General features: G+C 42.8%; 1 protein-coding gene across 1 annotated transcript in view; it reads left to right on the top strand.

Moving 5' to 3' along the window:
• Positions 1–7,051: 7,051 nt before the first annotated feature.
• Positions 7,052–26,317, top strand: part of COL1A2 (collagen type I alpha 2 chain) — a 41,853-nt gene continuing 22,587 nt past the window's right edge. Inside the window, exons 1-21 of the mRNA XM_068405576.1 lie at positions 7,052–7,237; positions 9,610–9,620; positions 10,223–10,240; positions 10,915–10,950; positions 12,627–12,710; positions 14,105–14,161; positions 16,466–16,510; positions 16,610–16,663; positions 16,992–17,045; positions 17,436–17,489; positions 18,007–18,060; positions 18,355–18,408; positions 20,094–20,138; positions 20,382–20,435; positions 20,547–20,591; positions 23,111–23,164; positions 24,674–24,772; positions 24,858–24,902; positions 25,011–25,109; positions 25,653–25,706; positions 25,808–25,915. Of these exons, the coding sequence (XP_068261677.1) occupies positions 7,168–7,237; positions 9,610–9,620; positions 10,223–10,240; positions 10,915–10,950; positions 12,627–12,710; positions 14,105–14,161; positions 16,466–16,510; positions 16,610–16,663; positions 16,992–17,045; positions 17,436–17,489; positions 18,007–18,060; positions 18,355–18,408; positions 20,094–20,138; positions 20,382–20,435; positions 20,547–20,591; positions 23,111–23,164; positions 24,674–24,772; positions 24,858–24,902; positions 25,011–25,109; positions 25,653–25,706; positions 25,808–25,915 (1,194 nt within the window). The 5' untranslated portion in view covers positions 7,052–7,167. The remainder of the gene's footprint in view (positions 7,238–9,609; positions 9,621–10,222; positions 10,241–10,914; positions 10,951–12,626; positions 12,711–14,104; positions 14,162–16,465; positions 16,511–16,609; positions 16,664–16,991; positions 17,046–17,435; positions 17,490–18,006; positions 18,061–18,354; positions 18,409–20,093; positions 20,139–20,381; positions 20,436–20,546; positions 20,592–23,110; positions 23,165–24,673; positions 24,773–24,857; positions 24,903–25,010; positions 25,110–25,652; positions 25,707–25,807; positions 25,916–26,317) is intronic.

Below are 26,317 nucleotides of genomic sequence, written 5' to 3'. Positions count from 1 at the left end.
CAATGAGTCCATTGATTTATTGCTTGATGTTTCAGATACCTTATTAAAATTTCATACGTGAAAATATCATCCTGTGAACAAAAAAGTAGAGTACACCATTACAGCAAGGGTGCTTACCATCTCACAAGCCTGTGTAGGAATATACTAAGTCAAGGATTAGGAGCCGCTTTCAAAGAGTGGAAAACAGCGTAGCAGAGAGAATGGAGAGCCACCACTCTTTATTATCCATTGGCGGTATTTACTAACAAGGAAATTTAATACTAAGACGTTATTTTGTGCTGAAGAGTGTCAACAACATCCAGCAAATGTATTTTTGGTCTGAAGGCATGACAGACCTCAGTAAGGGAACACTTGCATTCTCCCTATTTACCTGCCCATTGCATCCCCCTGTAACAACCTTGTAGCCCACTTCAGTGGAACTGATGAAAGAAGCACAAAGATACTAAGGTTATGCAAGTTTCATTAAAGTGGCAGGTAGGTAAAGGGAAAAAACTAAAATCAGCAACTCCAAGAAGGAAAGGCTGCAGTGGGAGTCAGAGCCTGTCCAGTTTGGCTTACCAGCAGGCCACTCAGCACAAATATGCTGGCCTGCTTGAGGCTAGCCACAGTGTGGGCTGCTTGTGGCCCAGCTAATAGTTGCACAGGAGGGAGCTGAGCCTACTCAGAGGGAGCAGGTATAGAGGATGTGAGAGGGTAATCAGGGAGAAGGAAGGAGCTGAGATTTTTAGGATGTATGCCACATCTATCTGTAAGGTCTATTGGTTACACCACTCATGGAATCACCTGTGGTTTTTTACAAAGCTACACACTATTACAATGAACAGTGACCTATTAATCATTATTAAATGCTTTTAACAAAGTACAACCAGCTTTAAAAATGCTTGTAGGGAGAAACAGCACCACACTGCATGCCATTCATTGATTCTACCACTTAAAAATGGGAACACTGTGGTATACAAGTAATTCTGGGACACAGCAAGACATTGCAGTCAGCCAAGCCTTACAGGAGTGAGTGCATCTGCTGAGATTTCACATTTGCCTCTGTGTGACATGAGCATATGCCATGAGTCCTTGTACTGCTTAGATGCTCTAAGATTTTTTCCTAGTCTGCAGCAGGAGATCTTGTTTGTCTTTTCAGTGAATGGGGAATACAAAGTTGTGGGAAGGACATCCGAAAGTAATCAGCACGCAGATGATTTCCTCTGCATCCTCCCTCCAGGATGAGGGGTTCTAACTACACATGAAGCAGAACAGACGTCCATCCATAGCTGCTGTAGGAGATGAAAGCTTTTCAGGCCTGTGCAGCAGGGTGTTTTTCTCTGCAGGATGACAAGGGGTGAAAAGTTTTAAAGTCATGGAAAAGCCTGGAATGACAGAGCAATGTTGTTTCTGAATCTTACAGATGTCTGCATGTTGCCTCATTTTTCAAAGTAGGATTTAAATGCGTATGAAAACTACACCCACTGCCTGTGGGAATTTATCTGCTTCAGAAGCTAAGTTCAGTGATATGCACTGTCTGAAACAAGCCTTTACTTGCACCGCTGCTTAGTTTCGACTGTCACCATGCATACCAAATGGTAACCTTATAATGATCAGGTTGAAGGTGCTTCCTTCTTTCAGACAGATTTCTTTCCATTAAATCATCAGTAATATACTCTTTGTTGTAGCTGGAAATTATCACTTAATATGGAAAACTGCCATTTATTATTACATTCATTGAAACTCAGGACCTGAAGATAACAAAAAGACATTATTTTTCCACCTGCTATAAACAGTTGTTGGGATTTTTTTTCATTTTTTTATTCTAACTGTGCAGCAAATTTTTTCAGTACTTAATTTCAAGGCAAGGTACCAATGATCTGTCATTCTCCTGTAATACTGCCTGTGTGATTTTGATTGCTATAATAATTCTATCAAGTAATAACTAGAGCTTTATATGACACCCTCCACAACCATCTGTGCATATACATTTTCACACAAATCAAATACAACCCATGATGATGTTTGCTTATTTTCAATTACTCCACTGATCTCTGTCTCTTACATTTTCCAGTGCTTAGGAGGTGAAGACCAAATGGTCTTCAAAAATTAGTTTTAAAATTAGTTTTCAGATGTAAAGTAAGACAGCATATCACAGAACCACAGAATGTTAGGGATTGGAAGGGACCTCGAAAGATCATCTAGTCCAATCCCCCTGCCGGAGCGGGATTACCTAGATCATATCACACAGGAACACATCCAGGCGGGTTTTGAATGTCTCCAGAGGAGATTCCACAACCTCTCTGGGCAGCCTGTTCTAGTGTTCAGTTACCCTCACTGTAAAGAAGTTTTTCCTCATATTTATGTGGAACCTCCTGTGTTCCAGCTTGCACCCGTTGCCCCTTGTTCTGTCAATGGATGTCACTGAGAAAAGCCTGGCTCCATCCTCATGACACTTGCCCTTTACATATTTATAAACATTAATGAGGTCACCCCTCAGTCTCCTCTTCTCTAAGCTAAAGAGACCCAGCTCCCTCAGCCTCTCCTCATAAGGGAGATGTTCCACTCCCTTAATAATTGCATTATTTTATTGGATGATTTTCAGCGTCATAGTGTTGATAACAATCTTAAAAGTAGTCTATGTGTCCTGAATTTACTTAAACTTGGTAAATTGGTCTGATTCCAGTAATGACCAACTGAGCTTTCCATCAATATGTGGATTAAACCTTTGTTTTGACAGCCTCAATTTCCATCAATATGTGGATTAAACCTTTTTTTTGACTGCCTCAATTCCTAAATATGCAACCTTTGAGGAACAAAAAAAGAAAAAGGAAAAAAAAGGATTAAAACCAGTATATACTTTAAATAAGTAAACACCACCCAGAAAGCTCACTGACTTCCACTGCAGAAGTTTACCACATTTGAGAAGGATAACTAGATATCTCGATTTCAGTGAAGTAGCCTTGAGCAGTCCTCTTTTTTGTCTTTACTTAAGTATAACTGAGGAAAATTTTCCACTGAATTTGTCTACTGATACCTTCAAGAGCACTCCTCCATGGGCTACTGAGTTGCTCTCTGCCTATCAGTTGTTCCTTTTTGAGAATTCAAGACCATTGCTCCTCCTGAGAATAACGAATGACGACATTTCAAGTGCACACAGACACTGGGGAACAGGAAATAAAGGAAGCAGCAGCCATAGCTGTTCACACAGAACCTGTTTGTTTCTCGTCAAAAGTCAATTTGCTGGACTACTTCTCAAAAGCCACTTTAAATGATTCTGAAAGAACTTAAATATGTCTTAAAATATCAAAGAAGTATTAGAAGTCAATGGCTATGAGCTGTTTGCACAAAGAATAATGTTCCTGCTTCCATTCCATTTCCTGGCACTCTACAGACTCCCTCTAAATGATGATCCATGGACCAGCCATATCACGGCTCTCTTTACGTACTTGTGCCATGCTCTTAGATCTCTGCATACCTTTAGTCCTACATGGGAACAGTGTCCTGACCACAGGAGCTTAGCATAGCTGGCCCTTCAACACAGGGTGCAGAGGACTGGTGGAAGTTCCTTGCACTCTCATCTCTACTCAGGATTTTCCTCTAAAAGTCTAGCACAAGTTTTTACTTAACTAAGCAGTCAGGAATCAAGCAGCAAACGTGAAACAGTGAATTGCAGTGAGGGGGATACACCGTACTGTTTCTGTATTTTCTCCACTAACAAAGTACTAGTTTCCTTGTTATTCAGAGCAAGATACTGACTATAACCTAGCTAAGACGTGAAGTGCAAAATCATGAACAGTTTTATTAAAGCTAGCTCTAATCAAGTTGATATGTCTACACAGGAGACACCAAGTAGAATCTACTCAGGGTCAGGTATACATCTGAGACTTATGTCAAAGCTGCAGCTCTTAGAGAACTTCAGTTGCAGGTTTTTCAGCTAGTGGTTTGTTGAAAAGAGACCTGCAGACATGGGAAAAGAGGCATATCAATGAATTATTATTCTGTATCTCCTTCTCTTTTTTTCTAGGGAAGGACATCCTTACCCGTGTGCACCAGTCCTGAAATGGGTGGAGTACACCAAGAATGTTATCTCTTTCAAAGCCTAGGAGCTGTAATTTCATATCATCTCAATAGCTTTTGTGCGTTGCTGAGCTTCTGGCTATGTCTCTCCCTCAGCCATTTGCTTTATGGTAGAAATGGCAGTCGAAAATCCATGTCTTTGAGGGGGGTTTCCCTTCTTTGGGGTGGAGGCTTATCTTTCCTGTGTGAAACTTCATGGGTAGGATGGAGGGGAATAGTGGTTCAGTTTGGTTTGATCAGGATACATGTGTCCACATTCTTGCACCATCAAAGTATTCCATTAGTAGAAAAGGGCTATCATGTCTTGAAAATGTGCGTTAAAGTAGGCACACACTACATGTCTGACTTTATATATATGCAATTACACCAGATTTTGTCTCAAGAGAGTCTAATTACTATTATAAGCAGACAATAAATGTTCTCCTGATGTAGTAGAGTCAAAATTCATTTGACAAAATTAAGAAAAACTCTGGATATAGAGTCAAATGATTGATTTCAAGGGATAAGTTTAAAAAAACCCCAAACTGTTTACTGGAAGTGGAGGTGTCAGGAAATACTCGGACTTGAGCCTCAGTGCTTTGGGTCTAATTTCAATCATTATTTCAACTTGGTTTGAGGGTCACTGAGCTATTGTAGGCTTATGCTGGTATAAATCTCAAAGTAGTTGAGTCAACTTTGCTGCCCAGGTTAATTTTAAATCCTACTTGATTTAAATTGATACCATTCACATGAAAGATACAATCTGAAAGAGTACTTATGTACTGTTTATGCCACATACTTTTATTACAATGTTTCAATATATCATCATCTGTTGGGCGCCTATTTTGTGGTCAGAATTATTTTGTTAGATTACCTTTTCTAATGTTGGTGGTATTTTTTTTAGCCAGACTGCAGGTTTAATTCCACATGTAGTTTAATTCCGTGTGTTGTCATGCACATTATCCATTTCATTGGCACTCTTGATAGCTAGGCAACGCCCCGTACGCGGAGCCAGCTTCAGGCAGGCAGCTCAGCCTGGGTATGGCGTGTCAGGGCTCTCACTACCGCGCGTGGAAGCAGGGCACAGTGCTGCTGCTGCCGGCGGTGCCCGGCGCTGGCAGTGCCCCTGGGGCACAACCTCTGTTGGGTCCCCCCTCAGATGGACACCCATGTCCCATCTTTCCCACGTTTTCTGTACGCGTCCCCGTACAAATAAGGGCTGGATACACCCCCTGCGTCTCCCCACGGACAGGCCGCGGGAGAGGCGACCCGCTCCGCTCTGGGGTGGGCAGGAGGCGGCGCGGCCCCGTCGCGGGGGCGGCTGCTCCCGCCGGCCCCGCTGCCGCCAGCCCTGCCACTCGCCCCGCCGCGGCTCCCCCGCCAGCGCGGAGGCTCGTTGAGGCTCGCTGGTGTGTCTGAGCAGGACCCGCCTGCTCGGCGACCCACACCCCGGGCGCTGGTGGAGGAAGGGGAGCGAGCACGGCGTCCCGCGACGCCCTGCTCGCCCCTTCCGCCCCGGAGAGGGGGGGCCCGCTGAAGGCGGGGTTCCCATTCGCCTTCGCCGTTACGGCTGGCCGGGGCTCCCTTCAGCGAGCAGAGGGGGCCCAGGAGGGGGCCGGCTGCATGCCTTGGAGGAGCCCCCGGCGGGGGGAGGCGGGCTGGCCGCGGCCGCCGGTTGGCTCGGCCGGCGGGACCACGTCAGCTGCCCTCAGAGGCCAGTGGGGCCGAGATGGGCGACCCCAAGCGACTGCAGCCGCCCGACTCCAGCCCCTGGGGCAGAGGTGCCTGGGGAGGGAAGACCCCGCTGCCCGCCGTGAGGGGCGGCCTCTCCCTGCCGGCCCTCAGGGGCACGGCGCGGGCAGCTCCTCGCACCCCCCGTGGCCTCCCTGAGCGCCATGAGGCCGTCAGCGCTCCCCCCCCACCTCCTTCCCCCTGAGGGGAGAAACCGGCTGTCGGACAGACGTGGCAAGCAGCCCCCGCCAGCCTCCACCTCAGCTGGGTGCGGCGGTGGCCGGCGGGAAGGGGAGCTGCTGGGAGAGCCCCTTCTTCTTCCTGCGCCGCAGGGCTGCCGAGGGGTTCCGTGCCCGTTCTCCGGCCCGGTTTAACGGGCCGGGAGGCGGGGAGTGCTCGGGACGGCCGGCTGCCGGGGCACCCCAAGCTCCCCCTCACACACACACACTGCCCGAGCGGCCGCGAAGCCGGGAGCAGAAACTCGCGGCTCTCTGCCCGCGCCCTGGACGGAGAGACCTCCCTGGGGAGCGCAAACCGCCGGGACGCGACCGGGCTCTGCCGCTGTCGGCTGCGAGCGGGCAGATGGGGCTGTCGCTGCCCCTGCTCGCCGCGGGCAGCCGAGCACCCACTCTGGCTGCCTGCGGCGGAACGCGAGGGGCGAGGGATCGGGGTGACAGGCTGCCCGCACCCCGTGCTGTAAGGGCCGGTCGAGGGGGAGCGTCGCCTTTTGCCCTCGGTTGCGGTGGGACGGCGCGGGGGGAGCTTGGGCAGGGAATACAGCCTCCTCCCGGCTCCCCTGGCCGCTTCCCCGCCGCGATCCGACCAGGCCCTGGACAGCTCCTGCTTTGAACGCCCTCGGAGCGCCCTCCCGGCCGCTGCCAGCCGCCCGCCCGGCGAGGCTCCCGGCCGCGCAGCCCAGAAAAGCAGGGCGAGGGGCGGGGGACGTCAGGGGGGGGAAAAAGGGAAAAAAAAAAATTAGACGACGAGTCAGATTTTCCTTCCGAAACGCCTCAAAAGTGTCCACGTCCTCAAAGCATGGAACCAATTAACGCCGCCCCCGCCCCCGCCGACCCCGCGCCCCCTCCGCCCGCGGCCGGCCGCTGCCAAGGCTGCCGCGGCGGCCGGAGACACGGGGCACGTGACAGCCTGGGAGCCGCGCGGGCCCCGCGGCCGCCGCGCGCCCATTGGCTGCGCCGCCGCCGGTGACTCGCAGCGCCGGGACCCTCCTGCGGATAAATAGGGCGGACCGGGGCTTGATTAATTTAGCATCCCGGGCAGCAGGTTTGTGCTGGGGTTGGAGTTACTCCTCAAGACTGTATGCCTGCGTCCCGTAGGTAATAGCTAACCACCGACCAGGGGCTCTGCACCACAAGGAGTCTGCATGTCTTGCAACTAGACATGCTCAGCTTTGTGGATACACGGATTTTGTTGCTGCTTGCAGTAACTTCATACCTAGCAACAGGCCAACGTAAGTGCTTTCAGCTTGTTTGCGGCATGGGGGCTGTCAGGGGGTGGCTGTCCTACTCTCTGCGCTCTGTCCAGAAGTCTTCCCCAGGGATGGTAGTCTGCGGGGAGCCGCAGCTTCCCAAGCTATAGAGACCATCTCATAAAACTGCCACCTCCGTCCCAGATCAGAATCTGGCTTTTTGTTTTTTTTTTTTTCGCTTCAGCAATAGAAAAGGATGGCAAGAGGCCAGCGAGATTCCCCCCCCCCACAAAAAAAAAAAAAGACTGGCTCGTATCCAAAGGAGAATGCAAAGCCTTAATTCCAGCGCAGATGCTTAGAGGCTGGGAGGGGAGCGTTCACGGCGAGCGGAAGAATCCAGGCTGCACCCAGGTTGCACTTTTGTGAGACTTGAGGCGCGCTTCCGAAGCGGGGGAGCCGGGAGGAGCGGGGCGGCGGCGGCTCACCCTTTCCCTCCGCGGGGAGCGCACGCGGGCGGCGGCGGGCGGCTCCGTGCGGGACCCCCCCGGCACCGCCACCGCCCCGCTGCGCTCGGCGGCGCCCCCTGGAGGCGGAACGGGGCCGCTGCGGCGCGCCGTGATGCCGCGCGCCCTCCGGCCCAGCCTGGCGAGGGAAAGCTGTTGGCGGCTCCCCGTCTGGTTCCCCACAGGCTGAACCCACCCTCCCGAGGGTCTCCGGGGAGGGAAAGACCGTACGAGGCAGGAGGAGGGAGGCAGGGAAGGAATACTGCTGCGAAAAGGGAATGGGGCTCGCCGAGGGTGCAGCGCGGCTCTCCGCCGCTCGCTGGCAAGAGGATGTAGCGTCCCCCCTCGCTGCCGGAGAAGCGCAGCTCCCCCCACGCACACCACGGTGGGAGAGAAACGCGCCCCACGCACTCGGCTGGGGGAGAAGCGGAGCCTTCCCCCGCTTCCCTGCTGGGGAGCGTGCTGTGAAGCCGCCCCTTGGCCCCTCGCCGCCGTTCCTCTGCAGGACTGGCTTTGACCCGGGGTTTGCCCGCGTTCCCAGGCGGAGGACGGAGCGAGCGGCGCTGCACTGTCCGCTCGTGGCCCTCCGAGCCCCGGGCAGGTGCCCCCCGCGCCCCGCCCGCCGCCGCCTGCGCCCCGCCTCGCCCCCGCCGGCCGCTGCCAGCAGCGAGGCGTGAGGTGGCGGTGGGGGGCACCGTGGCCGTGGCCCGGAGGAGGCCCGAGGGCCCGAGGTGGCGTCGTTGTGGCGGGGCGGCCGGGCATGTCCCGGCGCACCGCGGCCGCCCCCCGGGGACGTTACACCCCCCTAGGGGACACTACCCTCCCCGGGGACGGGCAGCGGTAGCAGCGCCTTCGCTGAGGGCTGAGGAGACGGAGCGGTTCGTGTGGGCGTCCCGCCGCCCCCGCTTTTCCCGAAATAAGATCGCGTGGTCGCCAGTGTCACCAGCACCTGGAGGCAGTAGTTTTTTTAATTCTATGTTGAGTTAGTACAGGCGATCGGTGTTCCGCCGTGGTATTTCGGTGCTTTACAGTGTTCAGCACTCCAGCACTGTTACCTTTCTGCTGGGCTGTACGAATCATCCGGATTTAGGGTGGTGGTGCATTGCCAAAGTGACGCTTCGTGGAAAAACACCCAGCAACCTGTTAGTTAGTAATAATGTCAAATTGCTGGCATTAAAGTGTGATGTGAGACATTTTTACCATAGTAAGTTTCAGCCAAAATAGATTTTTAATTGCTTGAAATTCAGGAAACAGATTTTTGAAAATTAGTATCTCCAGCTAATTAACAAGAGCATACTTAGTAGTAAACAATACCCGGAGAGAAAGTTATTTGCTAGTTGATTTTTAATAGCTTCAAACTGTTCTCTGTTGCACACTACGACATTTTACAAGAAATTGTGGAAATACATCTGTTTGGGTAGAACCATTCCCCATAAAAAGTGAGATAGGGCCATTTATATTAACATTACTCCTACTATTTAGTATCTTCACGTGTCAGCCTGTCTGGGTTTATTCCATCTGTTGCATGCACACATACGTGAAAATATATGTGTGCATTTTTTTCCATGGAGATATGTCTAAGCATATTTAGAGCAGGCTTATAGAAGATATCTGCCTTTTCAATATATTCACCATATTACATGTTTTAATTTCATTACCAAATCTGTTTCGAGTTTGAAATACATAGCAATCTCACCCATGAGTCTTTACAGTTTAAGATAATCACCTTAAAAGTAAGAAGTTACATTAAGAAAATTTATCACATTAAGAAAATCAGCAAAATTGCATTTTGATTTAAAAGCATTGAAATGTACAACTTGTAAAATAACTGAATACACGCTCTAATTATCTCCTTTTTTTTTTCCCTTTACACGCTCTAATTATCTCTTTTTTTTTCCCTTCTTTTTCCAGATGTGAGTGAGGTCAGTATAATTTTTATTTTTAGCTAATATGTAACACTCAACTTCAATTAACAGGCTAGACTTCCTCTTCGTGGCAGTATTATTTACTAATGTTAATTCCCAAGATGGTCATGGAAAGATACTGATTAAATCCTGAAGGGACTGCCTGGAAATGTACCCACCCCAATTTCTCAAGTGGGACGGCCTTTTTAAGAGACTGCCTTCATAGGTGCAAAAACCATGAGGAGAAAGTAACGGAGCAGTGGTGTTTGGACATTATGCCTGGCAGTTTGGATTGGAGATGACTGTACTTTAAAGCCAGTCTTCCAGTCTAAATTTCGTTGCACAGAAGGATTATGAAAGAACTCAGGTGTGACTTTTTTATGCCAGTTTTGTAAGCTGTAATAGGTATAAAATTGTCAGTCTTCAACAGAATGTTCTAAAGTAGTTACATGTATCTTTGCTAGATAATAAACTCCTAGCCTTTATAGTAATTTAAAACCATAGGACATACTTAAATATTGTGTACTAAGAAAAATCATAGTTAGTTTGTATGTTATTTTAGTTTAAAATATTGGGAGAAATTGTATCTTTTTCTTAATTCTTTTCTTTATTTTTTCCAGGCACCTGCAGGGCGGAAGGTAAGCATTTTTCTTTGTCTTGTGTGGAAATGAAGATGTTATCAGATATTCTTAGGCAGATAATACTTTGTTGAACATTGGATGAAAGGAAAACTGACCGTAGTCATTATTTCCAGTGTTCCCTGAGAACAGCAGTAGCACTGAGATGAGTGGGAAGTAAAAAGGAGGGAACAATGGGTGCAACATCTTACACTGGGTTAAATTCAAATATTGGATTTAAGCTGCTTTACCCAAGAGCAGAACTAAACTGCATCCAAGTAGCATTCTTGTTCAACCAGAACTCTGGAAAATCTTTGGAAAGATTTACATTAATTGAACAATACAGCAATATCCATACAGGTCTAAAAGGCTAAATAGATTCTATTTTATTTCTAAAAGTCAATACTGTTAAATTAGAGCCAGTTATTCATTAGAGGCTAAAACCAACTTTGCAAGTACTTCTGTGCACTATGCAGTGATGCTTTTAACTGACATACTAATGACAGTGACTAATCTCTTTCCAGTAGCTTAGTATGGAAAAAGAATATGCTGTCTGCGGAAAATAGCTATCGGACCTGTATCTGCAGTCTTCTTTCCCTTTTCATGTACACTAATTATTTTTAATGTATCTGTTTCCCTGTATCGTCCTGCAAAATTTCCACAGTATCTCATTAAGTTTTGTCTTCTTCCAACAGGGCCCTAGAGGAGACAAAGGGCCACAGGGAGAAAGGGTAAGGAATTAGACTGACGTTCATTTGTTTATGATCTTTGAATAACAGCTGTTGGAAGACCAGTAGGAAAAAATAAGTTTAGGCATTGATGTGAGATTAAATGAGTGTACCTGTAGAAGCTTGCACGTACAATGTCATTAAAAAGAAACCAAATTTCCTATGTACCAAATTCTGCCCCAGCAATATCTCACCAACCTAATTATGGTCCATTGTGCCTGAGCAGATGTGGTTGAGTTCAGTCAGCAGCCTAGCACGCCCAGTGATGGTTGGAAAAACTTTTTTCCAACTGCCTACAGTGGAAATAGTGCATGAAAGCACAGAAGGGAAAGTTGACATATAAAGATGCAGTCTTTGAACAACATGATATATGGATAAGCTCTCTACATCAAACCCAAACAGGGAAATAGCTAGCTTTGAGGATCATTTCATTATCTGTGACTCCAAAGATGGCTTGAAAAAGCTCTCTTCTTGGCAGCGAGGCATTTGTCATCTACCTTCTATTAGTCCAAGTGGATATTGTACTGTTAAAGGCTACTGTAAAAGTAACCATAAATAAGGACAGTTTAATAATTTAATTGTAATGTTCATTCATATTGCTGATACCTGCTTTTCTGATTTGCTTCTGCATCGTTGCTGCTTTTTGTAAAGTGGTATTCTGAAATTCACATCCTTATCTGAGCAGCGTGTAGTTATTGTGTCTTTTTTGTATCTTTTTTGTATCTTCTGAAAATGAAAATGCCATAGTACTGATAGGTAGCTCTTGAAGATTTAGTAGATCATAATACACTGACAAACATAATGGGAACTATTAGGAAGAGAATATCTGTGTGATCAACTGGATATTTGCTTTAGGCTACCGCTAACTAAATTTGTTTAATGAAATGAGATACATGCTCAGTCCTGAAGGCAGCAAGCCTAATCCTGCTCCTTTAGAAATCCATAAGACTTTTATTATGGATTTCATCTAGCACTGAACTGAGTCCAAAATACCGACCAAATGAAATACCTCACCGCAATTGCCACGACAGCAAAACTTGACCAGCCTTGTGCATTGAGGATGAAAGAATATAAGGGCAAATGTTGCCGGACTGAACACACGTAATTGCAAGCTGTTGTAAAAAGTTATGATAGTGGTAGCAGAGTGACAGTATCAAAAATCTGTAGAACCACACTGTTTTATTGTCATCAAATTTGCAGTTATACCAGCAGATAGTCTAGACTGATTAAAAACTTGACTTGCTCTGGATCTATGTTAGTTTGTACCAGTAGGGCTGACCTCTTCCAGTCCTCAGTTAGTGAAATTTTAGGCTCTCACTAACAGAGCCTAACAGGCTGTGTTGGGTCCACTTGGGTCTCTTGGGGTCCATGGGTCCAAAATTTGGTTGCTTAAAATGAAACTTCCCAATTTGGAGATTAGAGTTTGGTAGCAGAGATCCAATATTGCCCCCATAAATCTTCTCAAATATGAAACTACAGTAAATATCTGATACAAGGTGTGGCAAGGCAATGTAAATTCAGGCTATGCTTGTTTTCTAAAGTTGGCCATTTATTGAAACTGCATATATAGCACTGCTGTAATGTGTGTGGTAGGTGCCTGGCTATTAATGAATTTATCACTTCAGAAATTTGTTTAGCCACTTCTAATGTTCACTTTATAATCCTCTTTTTGACACTAGGGTCCACCAGGTCCACCAGGCAGAGATGGTGAAGATGGTCCACCAGGTCCTCCAGGTCCCCCTGGTCCTCCAGGTCTTGGCGGAGTAAGGCATCCAACTTTCTATTACTGAAAACTAATAATCTGTGCTTTGTGACTAAGACTAAATGCATATCTGCTGGAAAACACTGATGTTGCATTGGAGAGGTAGAGGAAACATTCTCTTGTGATGGGTCATAGAAATTGATGGTCCCAGTTCCAATGAAACTCTCCTTGGGATGTGTATTTTCCGTGGCAAATTTGGATTCTGTATTCAACAGGGACTTACGCACAGGACCAGATCAACCCCGTTAATTAGCATTAAATTTATACAGCCATAATGTGTATGGATTAGGAATCAACTAAATGAAACCTGTGCTGTTAAGCAGATGGGGAAAAGAAACGGTACTTTGCAGTTGGGTTCAAGAGACAGCAACTGTATTGGAATAAGATGACCCTTAAGCTAAAAGTCTGTGCTTAAAAGTCCTTTAGAATTTTAGAATAACTTCCTTTAGAATTTTTCATTTGTGTATATTCATGCTGCAGAACGTAAGTGGACTGTGCCGCATAGACACTTTCTGCAGAAGTGTCCATCATGTATTCTCTGCAGAATGCTGGCTTTAACTCTTTGCTTGACGTTAGCTTGCAAAGGGAGCACGAAGACATAGACAGTGTCATATTGATCAAGTTTAGTAAATCTTCCTGTGTGGAAGAATACTCTTTTGCCTTCAATATAAAGAACAATAACTTACTTTCCTATTAGCAAACCCCAAACTGCTTTCATTAATTTCTGTTATTTTAATATGCTAATAAAACAAAAGAAGCAAGAAAAGGATTTTCAGTTGTGTTGTACACAACCTTTTTCCATTTTAGTGAAGAGGGAAAATGTACTCTACAAAATTAGATGTATATTTCCCTACAAAATTTATATTGATAAAAGATCAAAAATCCAGTGCAGTGTTTCTGTGGCTGCATGCTCCTCAGATCTTTTTGAAGCTGAAGGGCCCACCTCATCTGATAGTCAGGGCTGGTACATGAATTTTACTTAAGCAATGCAGTGAGAAAATATGCGTAACTTCTCTCGTTTGAAATTAGGCAGAACAATTTGAGGGTTTCAAGAAAGTTTTCAACTTTAAATAAGCACTAAGTTTACGTTCTTAATTTACGGTTCACACTATTGCAATGCCTCTCTATCATTACTGCGTAAATATTTGAGGCCATTGTGTGAAAGGGCCCTCCTAGTAAAATCAAGTCTTTCTGGAAATGAGTAGAAATGTATTTATAATAGGGCTGTGTTTACTGAGTTTTACGTATGCTGCTTTAACATACCATATAGCAAGTATAGCAAGTCAGATAACAGTTACGTCTAACTGTTACATCCCATAACTGAGATGATAATTACCAATATTTTTTGAAGAAAAATTTTTGGTATTTTAATTTGAAACTTTTTCTCACCTACAGAACTTTGCTGCTCAATATGATCCATCTAAAGCGGCTGATTTTGGCCCAGGACCTATGGTAGGTATATGATTTAACACTTGATAACTTGCATAGATAACATGTATTTTGCTTTGAGTCTAATCCAGCTGTATTAACACAAAGCATAGTTTTAAAATTAGTATTTTGATCATATATTGAGTCAGACTGTAAACTGATCCTATGATGTAGGACAATGTGAAGTGTTTGAAATAATACAGTCTTAGGACTTGAAATATGATCTTGGGACTGTATATTTAACTTGAATATAGCACTACCAGCTCTTGTGTTTTAATTCTGTCTGTTGACCACACTTTTGTGAATCAGTGACTCTCATAATCTGATGTCAGATAACACACGTACTTTGATATAGTATTATGTTACCCATATTGAGACAGAAGATTGTGTTTTAGGAATGAGATTGATTGTAAAGCTGCTCTCTAAAGCAGACGCAGGTCTAGACAGTAACTCAGTATCTCAGCTCCAGTTGGTGGCCATTTTTCTCCCATGGCTGTACAACCCTTTTGATATCCTTGGATTGCACAGGTTTGGCAGGAAATTGGCCACTACCTTTGGTTCCCGACAACTGAATGTTAGTACTTGCTACTACAAGGCTATTCTGAGGAGGAATCTTTATCGGTTACTGTATACTGTGTCCAAATGGACATTTAAGGAGTCTATTGCCTCTCCACATGAATTTCTAACCCTTCCTGATGTAAGCAAATATTTTCAGTGTACATAGATAGCAGAATATGGGTTAAATTCACCACACACACTCACGTCACAGACAATGTATCTGATGGATGAGCAGCAGGATGAAGGCTGCCCAGGATTATTCTGGGTCAAGTGCTTATTGCCATTCCTGAAAATAGTGTAATATTAAATTAATTTTTGAAAACATTTTGGGTTCCATTTAGATACTAAATATAGGAAAATAAGAGTATCTTTAATCAAGTTCTGCCCTCAGTGTCTGACAGTAAATCAGAACATATAGATGAGGATTTATTTGGGGTGTCACAATTTCTAAGTTCTGATTTTTGAGTCAGTTAAGGTTCATCTGACAGCAACAGCAGTAGAATCTACCTACTGTGAGGAATTTTTAAGTTTTGTAAAGAAAATGTGAGAGGCTGGGAAGATAGAAAGTGAGGGAAAAACAATTATGGAATATAATTTGTGAAGAGATTCACAGAGCTTTTGCAGCATATGTGATTCAGACTGTCCACAAACAGTTATTTTTCCTAGAATTGCTGCATATTTTTATAGCCACAAGATTGCTTTAGCTTCCATAAGTAAATGCGTATATTTAATTATGCATTTATTCCCCTTAATAAAAAGTATTCAGTCTTACAAGAAAGCTACATAAGCCATTGGAAAGTTTGTCATGATTTTAATCTTATAATGAGAAAATCTAAGAGAGTTCTCAAGAAGTTTTAAAACCAATTAAAACCATAATAATTTCTGTTGAAACATCTCATTAAACATTCTTTTGGACAATAGAAGCCTAAATTAAATTTCAGTTCAAAGTTGTTTGCTTGCTTAGTAAAGCTTAAGACAACTGTTAAGAAAGTGCAGTAATCTATGGAAATTTCCTTTTTAAAAGTGATTTCTGACCCTTTTTTTCAAGATGTGTGTAAATTCTAAATTCATCCAACAAGAGTATGTTAGTGACTTATTTTGGAGGTGAAATGAAGAAAATTTAATCAAAACCAGAAATCAATGAATTCAAATAGAAGTTGAACATTATTTCAAATAGATGTATACACAATATGTGTAAGAGTTGTTTGACTTCTTTCCAAAATTATGTGTGAACCTCCCAGTTCATGGTAATACTGCCATTTATATACCTTTATTTTCCCTTTTACCTCTCTACCATTTTAATGATCTTTTTGTCCAATATCTCATCTTGAAAATCATTACAAAATTAACAGGCCCAAGGCACAACTTTTCTTAATGTGTTGTTATGACCCTCATCTTTAAACTCTGGAAGTTCATGCACAGGAAGGGAGAGGGTACATAGAAGAACGGACCAGTGCAGTTGCTAACAAGCCAGAATAGATTAAGAAACCTAATCATAAGGTTCTCAGCCATAATGGTACGTTCCTAATCATCTCACTGGATTCTGCACTGGTTCATTGCCATTAGAAGATCTGTTTGCACTTAGACTGCCTGTGCAAATTCATGCAGATCACTTAACTTCCTCTAACTTCCTCTAACTTGATTTGGACATTGCACACTGAAAACTGTAATGCTTACCAATGTTTTAGGAATACCAGGAATTGGTGTTATAGATGAATTTAGACAATGGTGATTTTTTTTTTTAAAGATTTTGTAATTTTTCTCCCCTAGGGTTTAATGGGACCTAGAGGCCCACCTGGAGCATCTGGACCCCCTGTAAGTACAGTCTCATCTCTCTACTGACTAACATTAACATACCTGTAAAATCACAAAATAGCTTGTTAGAACACTAACAAAATCTCCATCCTCTTCTAGGGTCCTCCTGGTTTTCAAGGCATTCCTGGTGAGCCTGGTGAACCTGGTCAAACAGTAAGTACCAGTTTCACATACAGACACTGTTAGCATTAGAAATAGGACACAAAAGTAGGCTTGTAATGCTTAGGCCCATTTCTCCTGTCCATATGCACATCCTTGAATGTTTGAATTGGATATTCCTGCTTGTTCCTGTTACAGAAGCAGGGCTGAACACTCAGATTCAGTCTCCTTCAGACTGGAATCATAAAGTGCAAAGTCAATTAGGATGGAAGGAGCTTGCTGCAGTTCAGGCTCCAGCTATGCCCCAACTCAAGTCAGAAACCAGTGAAAAGACTTATCTGAAGAATGATGCTTGAAGTAATCCTCGATCTATTTTTAACAGGGTCCCCATGGTCCTCGTGGTCCCCCTGGTCCTCCAGGAAAGGCTGGTGAAGACGTAAGTGGTTATTAAATGTTTCTCAGCTCTTTTGGGGTTGTGATTCAGCTCTAACATTGGGTTATTGTTAAGCTAAGCACTCTGTTTGCCATAATTTTTACATTGTTCTATAATATTGGATAAAATAAATAAACCCCTGAAATAATGATTTTATAGTACAAGAGATGCTGTATGTTGGAAACGTACAGAAGAATTGATACGTTCAAAACCTCTGCAAATACATTATTTAGCTTCCTGAATACAGAAAGAGGGAAACTTAAAAGCTAACAAGCTTTCTGTATTTATTGAAAAAAGGAAACTTTGCCAATGTCTTGTCTTTTTTTAGTGGTTTACTTTGTTATTTTATAAAATGAGTTTTCCTTCGTAGTGTATTTTTACTGCATTTTTTAGGGTCACCCTGGCAAACCTGGAAGACCTGGTGAGAGGGGTGTTGCTGGCCCTCAGGTATGTAGCAATCTACTGTGTACAATACAAAGCAGTTCTCTTATCAGTGAAACCTAATGACATTTCTGAATTGCACCACATTAACAGTCTAGTAATATTTCCTACATGCATTAATCCAATTTCAGTTCTTACGTCAGGGATATCATATAGTTATGGTTTTGTTTTGTGTTTTTTTCCCCCTCAGTAAAGCTAGTGTAATTAGTAACAGAAGTGACATGGTGAGGAGTTACACAGGAGCCAGTGATCAGGCACCTTGGCATAGAAAGTTAAAACAGCTGTGCTATCACATGTTAATGCATGAAATTTCTGAGATTCAGAACTGGAAAATCAGTTCGATTACTGTTAGTCTTGGAACAAGTCTGGTCCTGGGAGGTTGTGGGATGGACCGTGTTCCTCACTTCAGTGATCACAGCTCAAATCTACTCATTAATTTTATTGAACGACGTATGGTTTTTCTTTCTTTTTAACTGCAGTATATAATATGAGAAACAGTCATTGATGCACTGTGTGTTTTTAGGGTGCTCGTGGTTTCCCTGGAACTCCTGGTCTGCCTGGCTTTAAGGGAATTAGGGTGAGTCTATACATACTCTTTCCCTGAATGGTTAAGACTGACAACACTTCAGCTTACTGAAAACCCCTGGAAAGCCCCTCGAAGTTAAGAATACATATTCTAAGTCCATGAACCTCTTTGAAGTTTTTAATATCTCCTGATATGAAAGAGTGATTTTTTTTAAAAAAGTATCGTAAGATTATATTAGGAAATCATTTTGTATGGAAAGAAGGATTTACTTTACAAGACTAAAAGTTTGTGTATAGCCATTAGTGGGAAAATATATACTTAATATTATTTTTCTACCCAATATAGGGACACAATGGTCTGGATGGTCAAAAGGGACAACCTGGTACTCCTGGTATCAAGGTAAAGATGAAATCTGAACATGTAGGATGCATTTGTAGCTCTTCCTAGCGCAAGACGTATGAAGTCCCCTCCAATTAATCTTCCATGTTGTCATTAAACATTTCCCAGCTGCAATAATCTAGAAGTCAGTGGATGCGTGTAGGACAAATACGTCCTACATGATGAATTATTCCTGGGGACTTAATTCTTGTTCCCTCAGTCAGTTAATACTTTCAATGAGTAAGAGCTGCAGAATTTGTCTTCTAATGATTGGTTATTCAGCAGCACTTAAGACTGATTTTTGCTATCTCTGCTTTTCTATGGGTTGTACTTGGGGTTTTGATGGGTTTTTAAAACACACTAAAATGAAAAGATCTCATTTTTCTACAAAATTCTGCTGTGTGAGACACATGCTCTAGTGCAAAGCTTTCTGCTAAAACTTTGGGTAGATGCAGCGCTCTTCTGAGTTAAGGCCATTTGATCTTCATAATCTTTTTCCTTTTTACTTTCCTCAGATTAGTGCACATTTCAACACTATCCGTAAAAAAATGTTTTTAAACATGGTCTAGAAACATATTTAGCAAACTGTCTCTCTCTTAGTTTATTCTTTTCCCATTCCACCTCAGTGCCTAATAGCAGTGTTCTTAAAAAACACTACTGCAGTATTGAGTTGTAGGAAACTTTAATGCTGTGGACTTACTCACAGGACATGTGTATTCAAGAGTTTTTAATATACCAATGAAAAGCTCAAATACTAATTCTCCCTATTGGTTGTTTCTAAGATCTTAGCACTACTTGTTTATAGAGTTACTAGTTGTAACAGCATTCTCCACTATCACTGCAAGTTGTTAATCTCCAGAAAAAGTTTGGTAATGAGATAGCAAATGCTCAGTCTGTCCAGTCTTTGGAGATTAAAAGCAGATAAAGCAATTAAGTAAAGGAAAGAACAGTTATTAGTAAGAGTGCTAATCTGACTGGAAGACACAAGCATAATAAATCAGGGTCACTCATGATATAACTGTGCTTAAAGGCAGTGATGAAGGCAAAAACTTGTGCTGTTTGCAGCATTTAAGATTAGGTGCATTCAGATGTATTCAGGATACCAGCGCTCTAGGACGAATCTTGTCGCTATAGACCAGCCTAGACCAACTGCAGGCTTGTTGAGAACACTTAATAGTAAAGGGATAGAAGTCATGTTTTAATGGCTGTCACTTATATCTCAGTTTTATTGGTCTAAAGTTAAAAATGCCTGAGGCAGATCCTTATTTCCAGCCATTTGACAGGAACTTTGTCACCTTAACCTAAGGCAAAAGAAAGTATTCTGCTTCTGCTCTAGCTAAAAAACAGCTGCTGATTGATCTGAATTAGTAGTTGACTATCCAGGCCCTATCTCTTAGGTGTGTGCTACAGAGTAAATATCAGAATAAAGAAAGGGGGGAAAGAAAGCTGAGACAGGTGTGTGAAGTGACTTGCTCTGTCCCTTCTCTTCTAAGAGGATTCCAATTGGTTATGTTCCAGTACATGCAGGGACAGCCACAGTCTGTGCACCCTCAGGACCTGGTGTGCTGTTATTGTGTACTGTGGTGTAAGTGCTACAGAAGACAAGGCCAGTAGGATCCAGCAGTTGAATATCTCTCTAGATGGTGTTGTGCTGTCTGTCCAAAGTACCCTTTAAGAAATTCAAGCCTGCAAACTTTTTTTCATAGGGAGAACCTGGTGCCCCTGGTGAAAATGGTACTCCAGGACAACCTGTAAGTATTTACTGATACTGTGGAAAATTATAATCTGATAGATATGGTTCAGCCAGCATTTAGGTCAATTTTTGTCATTCGTGACACTCCAGCTAGCTAGATACTCTATTGTAATAGTATGTGAATATTTAGAACAGAATTGCCTGGCTGCAACACACTTCATATAGAGGCTTAGCAGAAGAAAAAAAAGTCTGCATGTCTTCATTCAGTGAATAGATGTAAATAAGTTAATTTTTCTTTCAGGGTGCTCGTGGTCTCCCTGGTGAGAGAGGAAGAGTAGGCGCCCCTGGACCAGCTGTAAGTGGCTTCCCATCTGTGTGTTTGTCATCATGACCAGCCACTTACTGTGGCTTTCTCTGATCTTTGAATCTCTTTTCAAACTGTATTTATCATATTCTCTTCTCACAGGGCGCTCGTGGAAGTGATGGCAGTGCTGGCCCCACTGGACCTGCTGTAAGTTTCAGTCTTGATCTTTGACAATCTGGTTCCATTAGGCCTTGTGTCCCTCTTTCTGTTTATAGAGGATTTCTTGGGCTTCCAAGAAGTTGATTGTGTGGATATTTTTAATACAGTTCTTTGTTGCTTATCAGACCATCACAAAAATAATTAATAAAACATAAACCCTTTGCAGACAATATCCTGAGTGCCTCAGGATTTATATTAAACACATCTGTATCAAAGGAACCAAATATTCTCTCGTTTGCATTGGCGAGTTCGTAGGGAAACACCTGATGAACAGAATTCTCATTTCCAACAGTCTAAGAGAACAGTTCTCATCCCAAAACTAAAGAGACTTTATACCTTTAACAAATATATACTATGCACATGTTGCAGATGACTATAATTATATATACCCTGAAACTATTATATGCACTCCAAGACACAGCTTTGCACCTGTAATATTGTCCTGTCTGACTAACAGCAGCTAGCCTTTTTCACTCACCACTGATACCTGAGTTATGTGAGCTAGTGTGAAAGGCCAGAAAGATCTAACTGTCCTGATCTAACTGGTAAATAGTAACTATTCTAATAAGTGCTAATGCAATGCAGATTTGTCCCTTTAAAAGGAGTTAATGTTGCCAAAGTGTACCACTGACTTCAATAAACCTCCTTTATTTCAGTGAAATAAATGTGCGTACTAGGGTATAGTTTCAAAGCTGTAAAATTTCAGGAATAGCCCAGAATAGTTTTTCCTTCCTGCCCTCAAAATTTAAATCAATGATGAAGCTGTACTTCGTTCTATGAACTTTACTAAAATTGTTCTTAATACTCCTTGTCACTGCAACCATCTGTCATGCTTTAACAGAGTAGAATGTTAGCATATGTGTGAATTTCATTCAGTTCTCCTATATGGGGTATTTAAAAAATACATGTGATTGATTGGGCATTTAAACTGTAGGCAAATAAAGACCTTATAGCTAAGATCTGATGTTACACTTATAGTTAAGATCTGATGTAGAACCAAAGCATTTTATCTATCTTGAAGGCAAATGAGTTACTATAGGAAAAGTGTTATGGAGCTGCTGATTGCAGAGGTGTTACTCTGAATGGGCAGCAGCAGACAGATGCATTGGATCCCAGTGCCTACACCAGGCCAAAGTTATTTTACACGTACTTACGTTATAATGCTGTAAACGTTCTGCATAGCACTTATTAATACTTTTTTTTAAACTAAAACAGAAATACTGTTTTATTCGCCTTGCCACTGGGAATTTAAACACAAAAAGAGTCACTGCAATGGAAATTATGAAAGTTTATATTTTCATACATATCTTAAAGGGCATTTGGTCTTTTTTTCTTTGCTAATGCAAACCCAATGAGAATTCCAGGTACCCAGTTTATAACAAACACAGTCAGTTATAGAATATTGGAAGCCAATTCCTCTTTGCTCTACCAGCTGATCCATTTTATTCCTTTGGATTTGTGAGGCAGTTTTATAATAAGTATTTATAATTGAAAGATGTTAGCTCACAAAAAAGTATATGTCAATCCCCAATAGCTATGAATGAGTTGGATATCTCATTAATAATTGAAGAAAAACTATCCCTTTGTATGCATTAAAGAATAACAAAGGCTAGGAACCCATCAGCGTATCTTCTCTTGTCGTATCTGGGTACTGTGCACTAGGAAGCTTGTCCCATCGTAATTACAAATCTCACAGCAATAGCTAGACGCAGTAGAATCAGTAGAAGGCCCTCTTCAAGCTGATATGCCATTGCTTTTGACATTAAACAGTTCAATGAAAGGGCACTGGGGCTGCATGTATTCACTGCCTCAAAACGTATACTCGGGTTTGAATCAAGATTCCTAATCCATTCGCACGTTAGAATCACCTCCTGCCCTCAGCTGCCGTTAAGCCTGATCCATTTTCTAGTACATTCTTATTGACCTCAATACAAGTTGTGCCAAGCACTGGCTTGTAAAGTGGTGCAGAGATCTTACCAGCCCTCTTCCCATCTGTGAAGGACAAATGCTGTCAGCAACACAGGGCTCTTGTGTATGACCAGTAGTCCAGAAGGACCACCGGTGTGAAAGTGTACACAGTTACCCTTGCACAGTAAATGTGTTGGAAACAGCCACCTAAGACTTGCAGTTGCAGGTTGCAGTGCTTCCCTTCATTCACTGTGGAGCTGTACAGCAAGATATCTTGCCTTGCAGATGCCTGCCTCTACCCATCCTCTGTTTATTCTTTCTCAGGTGTTTGGCCTCAAGGCAAGGTTTTACCAACTGCTTAATTCACACTTCTTTTAGCTGCGCTGCAAATTTTTTTCAGCATTGACCTCGCTCTTAACTGTTTGTAGTGAACCAAATCTGTCAGTTTGAAGGTGCAAAAGGCAACTGATATTCTGAGGTGGTAATGAGTGGAAGCATCCAAGTAAATGTGCATTTTTAAAATCTGTTTACTTCAGGAAGCAAGATGCTTCTGTCATCATTGAATACCTTTACACAATTGCTTCTCTTTCATTTCTTAGGGCCCTATTGGTGCTGCTGGCCCTCCAGGCTTCCCAGGTGGTCCTGGTGCTAAGGTATGAACATCTGCTTCTACTGGTATATTTGATAGTGAAGATGAAATAAAGTAGCTAGTATTGCTCTGAAATGGGAGTGCTTTCTTATCAGTTATAGATCAGAATGAGGATGAATCCCTATAGTATTTGAAAAAATCGTATATGAATGCTAATATAAAATACAGCAGTTATTTCACAGCTGAAGATTGATGCTAGGCAGGTTCAGGAAGACACATAAACTCTTTTTTGCTACTACTTCCTACATGGTGCAGTTGTATACACCTTTGAAAGGTGATGTGGATCATGATAAATAAGCGAAGTAGCAGCTCACATCACTTTACAGAAGTAGTGGAGGGCCAAGAAGCTGCAGTTGAGTATCGGGCTCCTTCCAATTTAAGTTCTTGAAATTACAATGGAGAAGATTTCAGGTGTAGGGCAATACTGTTTTGCTCTTGCAGACTGTAACTTATAGATGATTCAGTTTATTGCTCAGATCGTAGCATTTTTACCTGGGTAAGATTATCATTATTTTGAATTTTACTTTGTCCAAGGAAGGACTGAGGATTTTGGGCAAGAGTGTCCCATATAGTGCATTTAAAAATTTCACTGACCATTTGCCAAGAATCTGAGCTGCATACACTTATATATAGTGTGATACAGTTTTTCATCCTTAACACAAATACACGAACTCCATGTCACAACAGACAAAACCCTTATCTTGATCAACCTTTAGAAGAAAATAGAGTATTGTTTGCTAGACCTCTTAATATTAACTGCAGGGAAGATGAGAAAAAATTGAGATCCCATTCTGGTTATTTTTGTCAAAAGGCAAGACTTTTGGAAACCATGAAATCTTCTCTGATGCAGATGTGAGTGTGGTTACAGCATGTAATTTCAAGAGAAGACTGCCTACCTGTCCAGGGTAAACTCTGACTACTTAGAGAATTGCTGAAGAGAAATTGTCATTATATTCATTATTTTGTAGTAGACTTAGTGAATACAAGCTTCTGAGAGTAAAACCAAGAACCTTTTTTCCTGTCATTTTCTCCACTGTGAACACTATCCTACAGCACTCTATCAGGCATTGTTTTGCATTTTGCATCAGTGCAAATGGTGTCTTAAGGTGCAAGATAATGGTCAGTTTGGTCTCATACACTCTGAGGCATCTCAGGCCAATGCTAGAGGCATATGGCTGCAGATAAGACTGGAATTGTAATCCTGATTTTCTAGGTCAAACTTCTGTGTAATCCTCAGTGATAATGTACCTTCTTAGATATGCTGAGCAACTGTTGTTCCTGGGTTAGCCATGAGCTTCAACGGGGCATAGCTAGGCTTCTCAGCTTCAGTGCCTTTAAAATCCGATAAAAGCTTTCAGCTTCTTGATTTTCTAAAAGTGGTACTGTGATTTTTTCTAAAGTGGTACTATGTATATCAGATTGTCGTCTTAATATCAGGCTAATACAGGATTGTCCCTCTAGTGCCCTAACACTGTGTACACTGATAGAGGTTCTCTATCATTCTCTCAAACAGGGTGAAATCGGACCTGCTGGTAATGTTGGTCCTACTGGTCCTGCTGGTCCAAGAGGAGAGATTGGACTTCCCGGTTCTAGTGGTCCTGTTGGCCCTCCAGTGAGTAACTTGCCAGACTTTGTCTATTGTTGGACAGGTGCACTTGAGACTGTGAATTAACCAGTGTTTTTATCTTTCTTAATAGGGCAACCCTGGTGCTAATGGTCTTCCAGGGGCTAAAGGTGCAGCTGTAAGTAGAGCCTTACTCAAACTTGTCTTCTCTAAAAAAAATAATTCAGTTAATGCAACAGAGAAGATAATGGGCTCATAATACCTTTTTTTCTCCTCTGTTGGACAGGGTCTTCCTGGTGTTGCTGGTGCTCCTGGTCTGCCTGGTCCCCGTGGTATTCCTGGTCCTCCTGGCCCCGCTGGTCCTAGTGGTGCTAGAGGACTTGTTGTAAGTGACCTTATATATTGCATGTCTTAATTTGAACATTGCACACAGTGTCAACAGTTGTAAAAGGTTTCCTTTGGATATATTTTTGTATTTAATGCAGACGGGATTTTTTGCTCCATTATAACTAAACATTGTAGTTCATTTCTGTGTTTCACTGCTTGCTTCAGATGCTGGGACTAAAGAGGTTTGGTTTGCACTCCCTTTGGGTGCAAGGACTGTTAAGCTTTGTCCATGTTGAAACTATCAAGAAAGATGTGGCAGCAGTCTCACAGTCAGGCCCTCAATGGGTATTCTCAGTAGAGGAACCAGCCCAGGATATTTCATAGTTCAATTACTGATATTTCTAAGTATCTTTAACATGTTTCTTTTCATGCCTGTTAAACCAAAAATACAGTTACGTTCACTGACCATTTATCAAAATAGAGGCAGGCATGGCACTGCATGATTAAAGAGCGTTTTGATTCCTGAAAAAGTTGTCCAGGTAGAAGAGAGATTTTTAGAATGATGCTTAATTCTATGATCTTTCTTTGTTTTGGGCTCTAGGGTGAACCAGGCCCTGCTGGTGCTAAGGGAGAAAGCGGTAACAAGGGTGAGCCTGTAAGTATGGCAACATGTGAAGATTGTTTCAATGAATAAAGCCTGCTAATATCTGCAACACAGCATCTGATTTCTTCTTTTTCTCTGTTTGCCTGAAATAGGGTGCTGCTGGACCCCCTGGCCCTCCTGGTCCTAGTGGTGAGGAAGGCAAAAGAGGCAGCAATGGTGAACCTGGCTCTGCTGGTCCCCCGGGCCCTGCTGGTCTAAGAGTAGGTTTTCTTTTCATGTTCCAGAAGTAGAAGCAAAAAGGAAAGAGGAAATAAAGCTAGACTCAGGCAAATTAAGTAACTATGAGTAATTACATTTACATTAATGCTGCTAAGCAAAGATCATTTGCCATTCTGAGCCTTCTGATTAGTTGGGACCAAATCTATTTTTGCTCTGTATTAATGCTGTTTACTGTCTTATCTCTGAAGTAATTAGAGGTTGCTTTGATTTATCCATTGTGTAATATTTAGGGAATTATCTTTGATTACTCTTAAAGCTTTGTGATGGGATTTAACTGCTTAAATCAGATAATTGGCTCACATGTAACATGAGGCAAAAGGTTGCAATTTGGTGTCTTCAAGGGTGCCTAGTACCCTTTTCAATGAGTGAGGAAACAACTCAGT

Source organism: Nyctibius grandis, chromosome 7, assembly GCF_013368605.1.
Source record: "Nyctibius grandis isolate bNycGra1 chromosome 7, bNycGra1.pri, whole genome shotgun sequence".
NCBI lineage: Eukaryota > Metazoa > Chordata > Aves > Nyctibiiformes > Nyctibiidae > Nyctibius > Nyctibius grandis.
Note: the sequence above shows the minus strand (reverse complement) of the source record. Positions and strands in the feature narration are given on the sequence as shown.